The sequence below is a fragment of the Rutidosis leptorrhynchoides genome, chromosome 3, assembly GCF_046630445.1.
Source record: "Rutidosis leptorrhynchoides isolate AG116_Rl617_1_P2 chromosome 3, CSIRO_AGI_Rlap_v1, whole genome shotgun sequence".
NCBI lineage: Eukaryota > Viridiplantae > Streptophyta > Magnoliopsida > Asterales > Asteraceae > Rutidosis > Rutidosis leptorrhynchoides.
The window spans coordinates 26,929,945-26,944,465 of record NC_092335.1 but is presented as its reverse complement, the minus strand read 5'-3'; the positions used below and the strand labels follow the sequence as shown (position 1 = coordinate 26,944,465).

Here is a 14,521-nt window from a genome sequence, read left to right as displayed (position 1 = left end):
ATCCAGTCGACCAAGTACTCCAATTCAAATTTCCGATAATCCATTTTTTGAACCCGACCTCACAATTGAGAATCCGGAGAATATTCAGGGACGATTCATAGATCCTGAACCATTAAATTTTCCTCCGGAACCACCAATCATTCAAACAGAGATTGTTGAGGAACAAACCATTAAATCAGAATCATCTAGTGATTCGGATTCAACAAATTCAATCATGGAAAATCTGGAACCTTTAAGTATGGAAGACCGAATGAGAGCTAAACGCACTGGCCAAGGTCACGCAATTACTCATCCAGACATTAATGCGCCAGATTATGAAATCAAAGGACAAATTCTACATATGGTGACTAATCAATGCCAATTTAGTGGTGCGCCGAAGGAAGATCCAAATGAACATCTTCGTACCTTTAATAGGATCTGCACACTATTTAAAATAAGAGAAGTTGAGGATAAACAGATATATCTCATGTTATTTCCCTGGACTTTAAAGGGAGAAGCCAAAGATTGGTTGGAATCGTTACCTGAAGGGGCGATCGATACATGGGACGTTTTAGTTGAAAATTTTCTTAAACAATTCTTTCCGGCATCTAAAGCCGTAAGACTTCAAGGAGAAATTGTTACGTTCACACAGAAGCCAAATGAAACTCTATATGAGGCGTGGACAAGATTTGGAAAGTTATTAAGAGGATGTCCGCAACATGGTTTAGATACCTGTCAAATAATACAAATATTCTACCAAGGATGCGACATCACTACAAGGAAAGACATAGATATTGCAGCTGGTGGTTCCATTATGAAGAAAACCGAAACTGATGCTTACAAAATTATTGATAACACTGCTTCCCACTCACATGAGTGGCACCAAGAAAAAGATATCGTTAGATCATCTAAAGCAGCTAGAGCCAATTCTAGCCATGACTTAGATTCCATTTCTGCAAAGATAGATGCTGTCGAGAGACGAATGGAAAAGATGACTAAAGATATCCACTCAATACGAATTAGTTGTGAGCAGTGTGGAGGACCACATTTGACAAAAGATTGTCTTAGTATTGAATTAACAATGGGACAAAGAGAGAATATTTCATACATAAACCAAAGGCCTGGAAATAATTATCAGAATAATTATCAACCGCCAAGACCGATTTACAATCAAAATCAGAATTATAACTGAAATATTCCATACAACAACCAAAAAGGTCCTAACAATCAACAAGTATCTAACAATACTTACAACCAGCAAAGACCTAATTTTCAAAACAAACCACCACAACCCGATGATAAAAAGCCGAATTTAGAAGATATGATGACGAAGCTAGTTGAAATTCAAACGCAGTTTTTCACATCTCAAAAACAAACCAATGAACAAAATGCTCAAACATTTAGAAATCAACAAGCATCTATTCAAAATTTGGAACAAGAAGTAAGTAACCTAGCAAGGTTAATAGGTGAAAGAAAATCGGAAAGTCTACCTAGTGATACAAATGCTAACCCCGGGAATGAAACAGCTAAAGCCATTACCACAAGAAGTGGTACAACACTTAAACTACCTGAAATACCTGTAACTTCTGATGAAGCTATTCCTACTCCACAAGAACCACAACCTGATCAAGATAAGGAAAAAGAACCGGTAGTTGAAAAGGTTAATGAAGATAACACAGTTAAGACTAAACCTTATGTTAAACCATACCAACCACCACTTCCTTACCCCAAGTAAAATGAAAAAAGAGAAACTTGAAGCCGAGCAATCCAAATTCTTGGATATGTTTAAACAAATAAATGTAAATCTTCCTTTCATTGATGTGATTTCAGGAATGCCTAGATATGCTAAATTCTTGAAAGATCTAATCTCAAATAGAAAGAAAATGGAAGAACTCTCGGCCGTTACTATGAATGCTAATTGTTCAGCAGTGCTGTTGAATAAGATACCAGAAAAACTATCTGATCCAGGAAGTTTCACAATTCCATGTTTTCTGGGTAGTCTTAGTTCAATAGAAGCATTGACAGACTTAGGTGCTAGTATAAATTTAATGCCGTTTTCACTATACACTAAACTAGACCTTGGAGAATTGAAACCAACAAGAATAAGCATACAACTAGCCGATCGATCAATAAAATATCCTAGAGGGATAATGGAGAATATGCTAGTTAAAGTTGGTACTTTAGTATTTCCAGTAGATTTTGTTGTTCTGGACATGGAAGAAGATTCTCAAGTTCCTCTCATATTAGGAAGACCATTCTTAAACACGGCTAAAGCAATGATAGACGTGTTCGGTAAGAAATTGACCCTAAGTATAGAGGACGAGAGTGTTACCTTTTTAGTTGATAGAGCAATGCAACAACCGCAATCTGCAGATGATACATGTTATTATATTCAAACTATAGATTCACATGCAGAATTGTTAGAAGAATTTCCAGAATTACAAGGAACGGGAGAATGTTCTTTAGGAGAAGGTAATGAACCAATTGATGAAGCTGAAATGTTAGCTACACTAATAGCTAATGGATATGAACCAACAACAGAAGAAATTCAAATGCTAAAAGAAGAAGACAGATATCGATATAAATCATCGATAGAAGAACCTCCAACATTAGAGTTAAAGCCACTTCCAAACCATTTGGAATACGCTTATTTACATGGTGAATCTGAATTACCTGTAATAATATCGTCTTCTCTTACTGAAAATGAGAAATCACAACTCATTTCTGTGTTGAAAGCTCATAAACCAGCCATTGCATGGAAAATTCATGATATTAAAGGAATAAGTCCTTCGTATTGCACACATAAAATCCTTATGGAAGAAGGTCATAAAACGTATGTGCAACGCCAACGAAGACTAAATCCGAATATGCAAGATATAGTTAAAAAATAAATCATTAAACTGCTATACGCAGGTCTAATTTATCCAATTTTTGATAGTCCATGGGTAAGCCCAGTTCAATGCGTGCCTAAGAAGGGTGGCATGACTGTCATTACAAATGAGAAAAATGAGCTTATTCCTACTAGGACTGTAACAGGATGGCGTGTATGTATTGATTATAGAAAATTAAATGACGCCACCAGAAAAGATCACTTTCCCTTACCTTTCATTGATCAAATGTTGGAAAGATTAGCCGGAAATAGTTATTATTGTTTTCTTGATGGATTTTCCGATTATTTTCAAATTCCAATAGCACCCGAATATCAAGAGAAAACCACATTAACGTGCCCTTATGGTACTTTTGCTTACAAACGCATGCCATTTGGACTTTGCAACGCCCCTGCAACCTTTCAAAGGTGCATGATGGCGATTTTTCACGACATGATAGAAGAATGCATGGAAGTTTTCATGGATGACTTTTCAGTCTTCGATGATACATTTGAATCATGTCTAGCTAATCTTGAACGAATGCTTATTAGATGTGAACAATCAAATCTAGTACTTAATTGGGAGAAATGCCATTTCATGGTTAAAGAAGGCATCGTTCTTGGACATAAAATTTCAAAAGAAGGAATTGAAATGGATAGAGCTAAAGTAGATGTAATTGCTAAACTTCCACATCTCACCAATGTTAGAGGAGTTCGGAGTTTTCTAGGGCATGCCGGTTTTTACCGACGTTTCATAAAAGATTTTTCTAAAATTGCCACTCCTATGAATAAACTCCTAGAAAAGGATGCTCCATTCATCTTTTCAGATGAATGTATCAAATCTTTTAATATTCTTAAAGAGAAACTCACTAATGCGCCGATCATGATAACACCGAATTGAAATTTACCGTTTGAACTAATGTGCGATGCAAGTGATTTTGCAATGGGAGCCGTTTTAGGACAAAGGATTGAAAAAAGATTTCAACCTATATATTATGCTAGTAAGACGTTACAAGGAGCACAAACAAATTATACAACTACTGAAAAAGAACTCCTTGCTATTGTCTTTGCTTTTGACAAATTTCGTTCATATCTCGTTCTAGCAAAAACGGTGGTCTATACCGACCATTCTGCTCTTAGATACCTATTTTCGAAACAAGATGCCAAACCAAGATTAATCCGTTGGATCTTACTCTTACAAGAGTTCGATATTGAAATCCGAGATAAAAGAGGAGCAGAAAATCTCGCCGCTGATCATCTTTCTCGTCTTGAAAATCCTGAATTAGAAGTTCTAAATGAATCGGCCATACAAGACAACTTTCCTGATGAATATCTATTGAAGATAGATTATAATGAAATACCATGGTTTGCAGACTATGCAAACCACTTAGTATGTGGATTCCTTGAAAAAGGATTATCGTACCAAAAATGAAAGAAATTCTTCAGTGATATAAAACACTATTTTTGGGAAGATCCACATCTGTTTAAAAGTTGTCCCGATGGAATAATACGCCGATGTGTATTCGGAGATGAAGCTAGTAAAATTTTAAACCATTGTCACACAGGACCAACAGGAGGGCACTATGGGCCTCAACTAACAGCAAGAAAAGTTTATGATGCTGGATTCTATTGGCCTACAATTTACAAAGACGCACACCTTCTTTGCAAATCCTGTGATGCTTGTCAAAGGGCCGGAAAAATAAGTCAACGTGATGAAATGCCACAAAATGTCATCCAAGTATGTGAAGTATTTGACATTTAGGGTATTGACTTTATGGGTCCATTTCTAAAATCTCATAATAATCTCTATATTCTCGTAGCCATTGATTATGTATCTAAATGGGCGAAAGCACAAGCTCTCCCAACTAACGATGCACGAGTTGTAGTCAACTTTTTAAAACGTCTTTTTGCAAGGTTTGGAACACCGAAAGCTTTAATAAGTGATCGGGGTACTCATTTCTGTAATAATCAACTTGAGAAAGTTCTCAAAAGATATGGAGTAACTCATAAAATCTCCACCGCATATCATCCACAAACAAGTGGACAAGTTGAAAATACCAACCGAGCTTTAAAATGTATTCAAGAGAAAACCGTAGGATCAAATCCGAAGGAATGGTCCATTAAATTGGAGGATGCACTCTGGGCTTTTAGAACAGCCTACAAAACTTCAATTGGAACCACACCTTTTAAACTCGTCTACGGAAAGGCATGTCATCTTCCAGTAGAAATTGAACACAAAGTATTTTGGACTTTGAAGACATGTAATCTTGATTTATATGAAGCTGGACGTCTACGATTAAGTCAACTAAACGAATTAGAAGAATTAAGACATGAAGCATACGAAAATTCGTTAATCTATAAAGAAAGAACGAAGAAATGGCATGATAAAAGAATCAGAAGTTCAAAAGAATTTAAAGAAGGAGACAGAGTTCTTCTTTTCAATTCACGATTCAAGCTATTTCCTGGAAAATTGAAATCAAGATGGTCTGGACCATTCATAGTCAAAAGAGTTTTCCCATACGGAACGATAGAATTAATAAATTCAAATGGAATTGAATTTAAAGTTAATGGTCACAGAGTTAAACATTACATAGATAGTCCGATGGAAGTCGGCAATGAAGTTAATCACAATTTCGATACCACAGCTAACTAAGTGTGAGGAGAATCAAGTCTTTTAAGGATTTTATGTATTTCTGTTAGAGTTAGATTGTCTGTTTTCGTGTAGTTATCGAAAATGGAACCTGAATGGTCTTTCCCTAGCAGACCCTAAAGAACTAGTCTTCTCCCCCCATTCTGAATTTTTATTTTTTTTAGGTTTTTACAAAATGAAGACTGCCTGTGAACTAAAACATGGTCTAATGCTACACGCTTTGATCACTAAACGTAATAATGACACACTTTCGAGTGAAATAGTATCAGTAATCAGAGAAAGATTGGACGGAGTAAGAAAAGAATCCAGATGCGAAGATAATAAGTTACAATTTGGTAAAGGAAAATCAAAATCCGCAGCGAAAAGAAGAGCACGACACCTTGAAAGATGTCACAAATGCGAAAAATGGTCACATGGAGGTAAATGTTCAAATAATCAAACCTATTGAAATACCGAATTTGTTACTTTATGCAGAGACGGACCGTTCATATGTTTAGAAGAAAAAACACTGAATGCTCGAGGTTACGCCTATGTAGCTATGGAAAATCAATTAAACCGACTATCTTATGAATGGGATAGATCATATAACTAAGAATACTATCTCACAGGTAGGTCTGTACAGGTTTTATTTTATTTTTATTTTTTTTAACCTTTTGATAATAAACGCTAATTTGTTCGCTATAAAGTATTAAATTGTTATTGAATAAAATTAGGTTTGGCGACCGAAATTATTGATATCATTCAAAAATTTATTACATCACTGCGAAATTTAACGTTTATTCTTAAGGTATAAATATCTTTAATCAATCAACCCAAAATATTTCAAAAATTCGTCATGAGTTAAATTAGGTCATGGAACCGAAATTACTTTACCGAAAAGAGGGGCGCATATTTTTGATAATATTTGATTGATTAAAGTGGGATAAAAGCCAAAAAAGATTTTTAATTTTATTTTTTTACCATGTTTTTAAAATTAATATATAAATATTAAATTAATATGGTGCACTTTGTAAAATCAATATATTTAAGTTTGTCAATATTTGAAAAATTAATATTTTTAATATAAGTTTGTATGAAAACAAAAATATAATATAAGTTTGGTGTGAATTTTTAATTTTTAAAATATGAATTTTTAATTTTATGCCTTTTAAATTTAAGTTTGGTGTGAATTTAAAAACAAAAATTTACTTTATCTCATTAAGTTAAAAATATGATTTTTAAAAAATTCATCGTAAGTTGAGGACTATGTCGTTGAGCCGAAATTGCTTTACCCGAGGGAGGGGCGAGAACTTTTATTATCATTATTTTTAATCTTATTGAATTAAAGTATGCCAAAAACATTAAAAAACCAAAAAAAAAAATCTTTACTTTTAAAAATCACGCTTTGAATTGACGAATTTTAAAATTTTGTCGAGGGACGGACTAGGACAACGATCCGAAACGACCTCGCTGCTAAAAAAAGCAAATTTTTAAAATTTTATTAATATATGTTTTAGAAATTATAACCTTTTAAAAAAAAAGCCAATATGTTTGGAAACTTTGGTAAAATTTAATCATTTCTACGCTAATCACCCTCAATAATTTAAATTGTTACTGATTTCTTGCAAATGAGGGCATTGCAAGATCTTAAGTGTGGGAAGGGGTTAAATTCTTTCGGATTTTTAAAATTTTTACTTTAAATACTTGGTTACCATTAAAAATACTAGTAAAGCAGTAGTTGTATTAGAATCTAATGCTCTCTGATAATAAAGAACAGCCCTAGTCTTATATACTGACTACCCAATTCTAGTAAAATTTTTCAAAATTTTCAATTAAATGAACTCAAAATCATGTTTATACATATTTATGAACGATAAAACTAGGTGTTAACACCGAAATTATTGTTACCTCGGAAAGGACATAAATTGAGAAACAAACCAAAATGTTAAAATTCATTTAAAATGGAATAGAGGGCAATAAAAAGGAAAATAAAAGCCAAGTGTGAGAAATTTTCACCGAGTTATTCAAAATACATATCACATATTTTTGTACAAATAATTGAAAATACTTTTGTTTTGGACGATAATTAACTGTTTTACCCGATGAAAGAAAAGAAGAGATGGATCTACACGATGAATCAATTCCATCGTTAAAAGGAAGTAAAGTCTTTCGAAAAAGACACGCGCTTCTTGATTTAGGTCATGAAGTTGTCGTCCAGACCAGCTGTAGGTTGATGAAAAATCTAGAAAAGTCATCTCTAAAATCAGCAGGAAATCCACAGACCTCAGCATAAAACAGGGTCGCCAAGTGGTCAGATTTATCCTAACCATGAGAAGGATTTATCTCGTACAATGGGGGGCACCGTGCAAATTAGCTTGATAAGACTAATAAATCAGATCCTCAGAAAGGATAATCTCCTTAAAAGATAAAAAATCAGCTTTTAAGCCTGATATTACTCAATCCTAGAGATTGACCTTAAAGATTGAGAATTCAAACTCATGGAATTCAATGATATCTAAACTCGAGCTTGAACGAGAAAATATTTTGATCAAATTATAAACCGATTTGTTTTCTGAAAACTCATTTTCAATGCGTTCATTACCATTGAACGTAAAATCCCAGGAATTCACCTGGAATTCATTAGGTCATCTGAACCAAATCGGGTGTCAACCGTAAGAACGGTGGTTGCATAGCATGGTCGAAGACAGGACCTTGTGCCAGACCGAAAAATCATAAGGGTGAGCTTTACTATTGCTCCTACAAAGGATAGTAATTGAGTCCAACACGTTATAGACCATAATTAAAAGCATGTCAGGGGACATTGCCTTAACAGTTGCTTGTTCAACGCTTTCCTTTATAACTGGACGGTAGTTTACCGAAAGGTAATATACGGAGCAAGTATACTGGATGTGTTGCTTTCCTAATACAAGGTTAGCAAGTGGGTGACACAAAACCACAAGTTTTGAGCTAAAATTTTCAAATCTGAAACCCACCAAGCCCACAAAAATATTTTGCAAACACCGGTGAAGGGTTATTCCGGAAAACTTATCTAGGGTAAAAACTAGATTTAATTTTCAAAAGATCAAATGTTTTCATAAAGATCCAATTTCCTTAATGGATCTAAATTTTATAGTCATGTGGGACTGTAAACCACATCGTTACTACCATTGTTTATACCGTCGTAAAGAAATCACTGATGTACAAAGTGTGAAGAATAAAGAAGTGATTCTAGTATTTCAAGACTATATTGCTTGAGGACAAGCAACACTCAAGTGTGGGAATATTTGATAATGCTAAAAACGAACATATATTTCATAGCATTATTCCTCAAGAAAGACAAGCTTTTAGTTGCAATTGTCCTATTTACAAGTGATATTCGTTTAAATAATAAAAGGTGAAGACAAAAGACACATTCGACGAATTGAAGACGCAAACGACCAAAAAGCTCAAAAGTACAAAATACAATCAATGAGGTTCCAATTATTGATAAGAAATGTCTCAAAATTACAAAAGTACAAGATTCAAAACGAAAAGTATAAGATATTAAATTGTACGCAAGGACGTTCGAAAATCCGGAACCGGGACCAGAGTCAACTCTCAACGCTCGACGCAACGGACTAAAAATTACAAGTCAACTATGCATATGAATATAATATAATATATAATTAATTCTTAAAATTAATATATATATTATATTATATTTAAATAAACGTCGGCAGAAGAAAACAACCAAAAGTGGCTCTCCCCAGCTGGCCATGCGATCGCATGGCCTGGAAGGCATAAATCCATGCGATCGCATGAGCCCCTTTTCCAGATCACAGGCCTATAAAAATCGAGCTTTGGTGCACCATTTTTCCATCCATAATATCAATCTCTCTATCTATATACGTAGTATATATTTATATTTATATTTTAATTTTAATTTTAATTCTAATAATAAGGGTATGTTAGCGAATGTTGTAAGGGTGTAAGTCGAAATTCTGTCCGTGTAACGCTACGCTATTTTTAATCATTGTAAGTTATGTTCAACCTTTTTAATTTAATGTCTCGTAGCTAAGTTATTATTATGCTTATTTAATCCGAAGTAATCATGATGTTGGGCTAAAAATATTAAAATTGGGTAATTGGGCTTTGTACCATAATTGGGGTTTGGACAAAAGAACGACACTTGTGAAAATTAGACTATGGGCTATTAATGGGCTTTATATTTGTTTAACTAAATGATAGTTTGTTAATGTTAATATAAAGATTTACAATTGGGGGTCCCTATAAATAACCATTTACACTCGATCGGACACGATGGGCGGGGTATTTATATGTACGAATAATCGTTCATTTAACCGGACACGGGAATGGATTAATAGCCACTAGAATTATTAAAACATGGGTGAAATTATGTACAAGGACACTTGGCATAATTGATAACAAAGTATTAAAACCTTGGGTTACACTCAGTCGACATCCTGGTGTAATTATTAAACAAAGTATTAAAATCTTGTTACAGTTTAAGTCCCCAATTAGTTGGAATATTTAAACTTCGGGTATAAGGATAATTTGACGAGGACACTCGCACTTTATATTTATGACTGATGGACTGTTATGGACAAAAACCAGACGGACATATTAAATAATCCAGGACAAAGGACAATTAACCCATGGGCATAAAACTAAAATCAACACGTCAAACATCATGATTACGGAAAGTTTAAATAAGCATAATTCTTTTATTTCATATTTAATTTCTTTTATTTTATATTTAATTGCACTTCTAATTATCGCACTTTTATTTATTGTTATTATATTTAATTGCAATTTTAATTATCGTACTTTTTAATTATCGCAAGTTTATGTTATCGCACTTTTATTTATCGTAATTTCATTATCGTTATTTACTTTACGCTTTAAATTAAGTCTTTTATTTATTTAATATTTTACATTTTGTTTTAACTGCGACTAAAGTTTTAAAATCAACAAACCGGTCATTAAACGGTAAAAACCCCCCTTTATAATAATAATATTACTTATATATATATATTCATATTTTTATAAAATAAAACTAATATAGCGTTAAGCTTTGATTAAAAGATTTTCCCTGTGGAACGAACCGGACCTACTAAAAACTACACTACTGTACGATTAGGTACACTACTTATAAGTGTTGTAGCAAGGTTTAAGTATATCCATTCAATAAATAAATAAATATCTTGTGTAAAATTGTATCGTATTTAATAGTATTTCCTGCTAAAATTTAATAGTATTTTATACCCCTTAGCTTTGACATCAGGCGCGCCGCGCCATTACGGGCTGACAGCTCATCTTTTGCTTTTAAATTAGATATTTTAAGGGCTTTTTGGTAAATTCACATGGGACCCGACTTTAAGGCTTGGGATCAGTTGTTGGAGTCTCATTTACTCCATTTCCATCTACCTTATCACTTTCCATTAAATCCTAGAGAGAGAGGAAGTTCTAGAGTGAGAAAGGTCCATTAAAGGAAGAAGGAGGTTGAATCGGGTCTTAGTGCGAGTTCTAAAGTCGTTTATCTAGTCACTAGCTACGTGGTGATTGTGTTGGTAAGTTATAAAACCTAATTTCTTACTTTAATTGTATTAAGGGTTAGGGTTTGGGTACTGTTGCACATAAAACCCATTTGTTAGTGAATTAGGGGTTTTTGGGTGAATTTGGGTCATGTAGACTCAAAGTTGACTAACTTTCAAAGTATTAATTTATGTTTATGAGCTTAAATTGGTTAGTAAAATTACTAGCACACTTATATATATAAAGGGGTGTTAAGTGGGTTAGTGGATGACCCGAAATGGGTGTGTAGACCTTAAATTGGTCAAATGGGTCAAAGTGGACTTAAGTTAGTTAATGTTTGTGATTAATGTCTAAACCCTGTTTTGAGATGTGTTTTAAACCTATCATGGCTAACGTTAGGGTTTTGGTATGAGTTGACCCAAAATTAGGGTTAAGGGTGCAAATGGGTTGAAATTGCACTTTGGGTCAAAATGACTTTAGAATGGTGAAAGAATTCGTTGACCAACTTGAGTTTGTGATTGATAATATGTATAATGTGATAGGTACGTTACATTGAGGTTTTGCAAGCTCGGGTATATTTTCACAAGAGATTTTGAGGTGAGTGGAATAATTATATGTGTAGGTATATAATGTATCTATTTGTTGTAGCGTGAAATGCATAGTGTCGAGGTGTTAAGACACCACGTTTCACGTGATGAGTGAAGCATCGAGGTGTTAAGATGCCACTTGGGGTGAAGCATCGAGGTGTTAAGATGCCACCTAGGGGTGTGGTGTCGAGGTGTTAAGACACCACTCCGTAAAATAATGAGTGAAGCATCGAGGTGTTAAGATGCCACTCGGGGTGAAGTGCCGAGGTGTTAAGGTGCCACCCTAGGGGTTAGTGATACGAGGTGTTAAGTACCCTAACGGATGTTATGAACACCGATGGCGTTTTCGCGAGCGCCATTCCCTTGTACGATTGGTTAACCATGGTTATTGTGTTGTAAGTGTAAGCATATTATATTATTCGAGTTATATTTATATGCGTTGCTATGCTAGCTTGTGGTATTGGAGATTCCTAGCTCGTATTCGAGATTATAAGCTAATTGTGTTGCTAGCATGTATGCGGTGTTTGAGTAAGTGATTGCAAGTAGGTATATTATATATGTATGTGTATAATTATTGCATTCACTAAGCGTTAGCTTACCCTCTCGTTGTTTACCTTTTTATAGGTTCGGTTGTGGACAAGGGTAAGGGCATCATCTTGGATTAAAGATCCCGTTGTTGTTAGGGAACGCTTTTAGAGATATTAGCTTTTGGAGTTTGACCGAGACTTGGGTAGTTTAATCCCAAACACCATGCTCGTAGTGTAGTTTGGTACTTAAACTTTTGATGGTCGAAACTCATATTTTGTATTAAACTCGTAAAACGGCCGATGTGAGCCCCACTTCGTAAAACTCATTTTTATTAATGGAATGTGTTAGTTTTACATATTTGAATATGTTGTTAAAAGCGTTTTGTCTAATTATGTCGGGAAGTGGCCAATCTTTTTCGCATTTCAAGACTTTTGGGACAGACCAGTTTGGCGCGTCGCGCAGGGGTCTGGCGCGCCGCGCCAGATGCTGAACAAACAAATTTTTTTTATTTGATATTTTCCGCGGGTTCGTTTGTGTTTTGGTTTGGGTTGTTACATGCATACGATCAAATAGTAAAAGCAATTGATCAGGGAAAAGGAGATGTGTTCGTTTTGACCGGTTATGGTGGTACTGGAAAAACCTTCCTTTGGCAAACACTCTTAGCTGCATTACGCAGTAAAGGAGAAATTGTTTTAAATGTTACATCCAGTGGGATAGCAGCATTGTAGCGTTGTTGTATCCGAAGGTCGGACGGCTCATTCACGTTTTCACATACCCCTTCATCCTACAGATGAGTCATTGTGTACTATTTTTCTGTACAACAAATTGGGTGAGCTCATTAGGAGGGCAAAACTTATTATTTGGGATGAGGCTCCGATGGTTAACAAGATGTGCATTGAAGCACTTGATCATTCTATGCGTGATATATGTCGTCAAGGCATTGATGATAGCATGGATACTCTGTTTGGGGGTAAAGTAGTTGTGTTTGGTGGCGATTTTAGACAAATATTACATGTTATTCAAAAAGGTAAAATAGAAGATATAGTAGCTCCATCTCTAAATTCTTCCTATTTGTGGGATCATGTTACTGTTTTAAAACTTACCGTTAACATGAGATTATGTGGTATTCAAACGACTTTAACTGATGACGATACTAGAAATTTTGCTCAATGGATACTAGACATAGGCAACAGTAATGTCGGTGAATATGAAGATGGAGTTTTTGGTATTGAAATTCCACCAGATCTTTTGATAACAGATGTTGATGATCTAATTGGTTCTATCATCTCAACTATTTATCCAGATTATCTTCTTAATCTTGGTAATCCAGAATATTATCAGCAAAGTGCAATTCTTGCTCCAACCCATGAAGTAGTTAACATCATTAATGATAGAATGATGCAGTTTTTGGAATGTGAAGAACGGTCATATTTGAGCTCCGACAGTATATGTGCATCACAGAGAGACGCTGACTTTAATAGTGAACTGTACACTACCGATTTCCTAAATAGTATTGAAGTTGGCGGCTTACCAAAGCACAATCTGAAGCTCAAAGTTGGTGTACCAGTTATGTTACTTCGAAATATTGATCAGGGCAGGAGGTTTGTGTAACGATACACGTTTACAAATTGTTCACTTACGGGAAAAAATAATCAAAGCAAAAATTTTAACAGCTTAATCACGTATGCTTATCATATCATCAGACAAGAGAATACATTCCAGATTCCAAAGAAGACAATATCCATTGTCGGTGTGCTTTGCAATGACAATCCATAAAAGTCCAGGACAATCACTATCGCACGTCGGCTTATTTTTTCCAAAACCTGTCTTTAGTCATGGACAACTATACGTTGCACTATGTCGGGTTACTAATCGTCAAGGAATAAAGATATTAATCTTAGTCAAAAATAACAAACTATCCAATACAACAAAAAATGTTGTATAAAAAGAAGTCTTGCAACACTTATAGACTTAATTGAAGAAATGTTTTAGATAATTTTCACTTGTATGATATATATGAACTATTATATATATTAAATGTTATTTTTTGTAATTATTTGAAGTATGTGTCATTATTATGAGATCCGTCAAGTATAATCTATTTATTAATTATGTTTCATTCTCATCATATAGATGAAACATAATCTCTGTTTTAATGTTATGTTATTAATATTATACATACGCAATCTTTGCAAAAATATTAATCCACCGTGCAACGCACGAGCTCCATACCTAGCATATAAATACATGGATCGCGAGGATAGTTAGGTGTGCACATTGAGAAATGACGGTAACTGCACATTTAAAGTGGCTAGAGATGTTATAGATCGGTCTAATCTACCTTCGTCTAATATTTCTACTATTTGGTTCAAATTCCTTCCAAGGAAAGTTAATGTT

The 14,521-nt window shown here is 34.4% G+C and overlaps 1 protein-coding gene across 1 annotated transcript; it reads left to right on the top strand.

The window, feature by feature from the left end:
• The first annotated feature begins 13,012 nt into the window (after positions 1–13,012).
• On the top strand, positions 13,013–13,900 carry LOC139899798 (uncharacterized). The gene is made up of 2 exons (XM_071882634.1): positions 13,013–13,725; positions 13,828–13,900. Exons 1-2 carry the CDS (start codon positions 13,013–13,015, stop codon positions 13,898–13,900), a joined length of 786 nt encoding a protein of 261 aa, XP_071738735.1.
• The last annotated feature ends 621 nt before the right edge of the window (positions 13,901–14,521 follow it).

Bases quoted from the DNA above. Each gene is read 5' to 3' on its own strand.
- LOC139899798 (XM_071882634.1), top strand. From the start codon at position 13,013: ATGTGCATTGAAGCACTTGATCATTCTATGCGTGATATATGTCGTCAA. The intron at 13,726-13,827 runs GTTTGTGTAACG...TCATATCATCAG, and splicing joins AATATTGATCAGGGCAGGAG to ACAAGAGAATACATTCCAGA.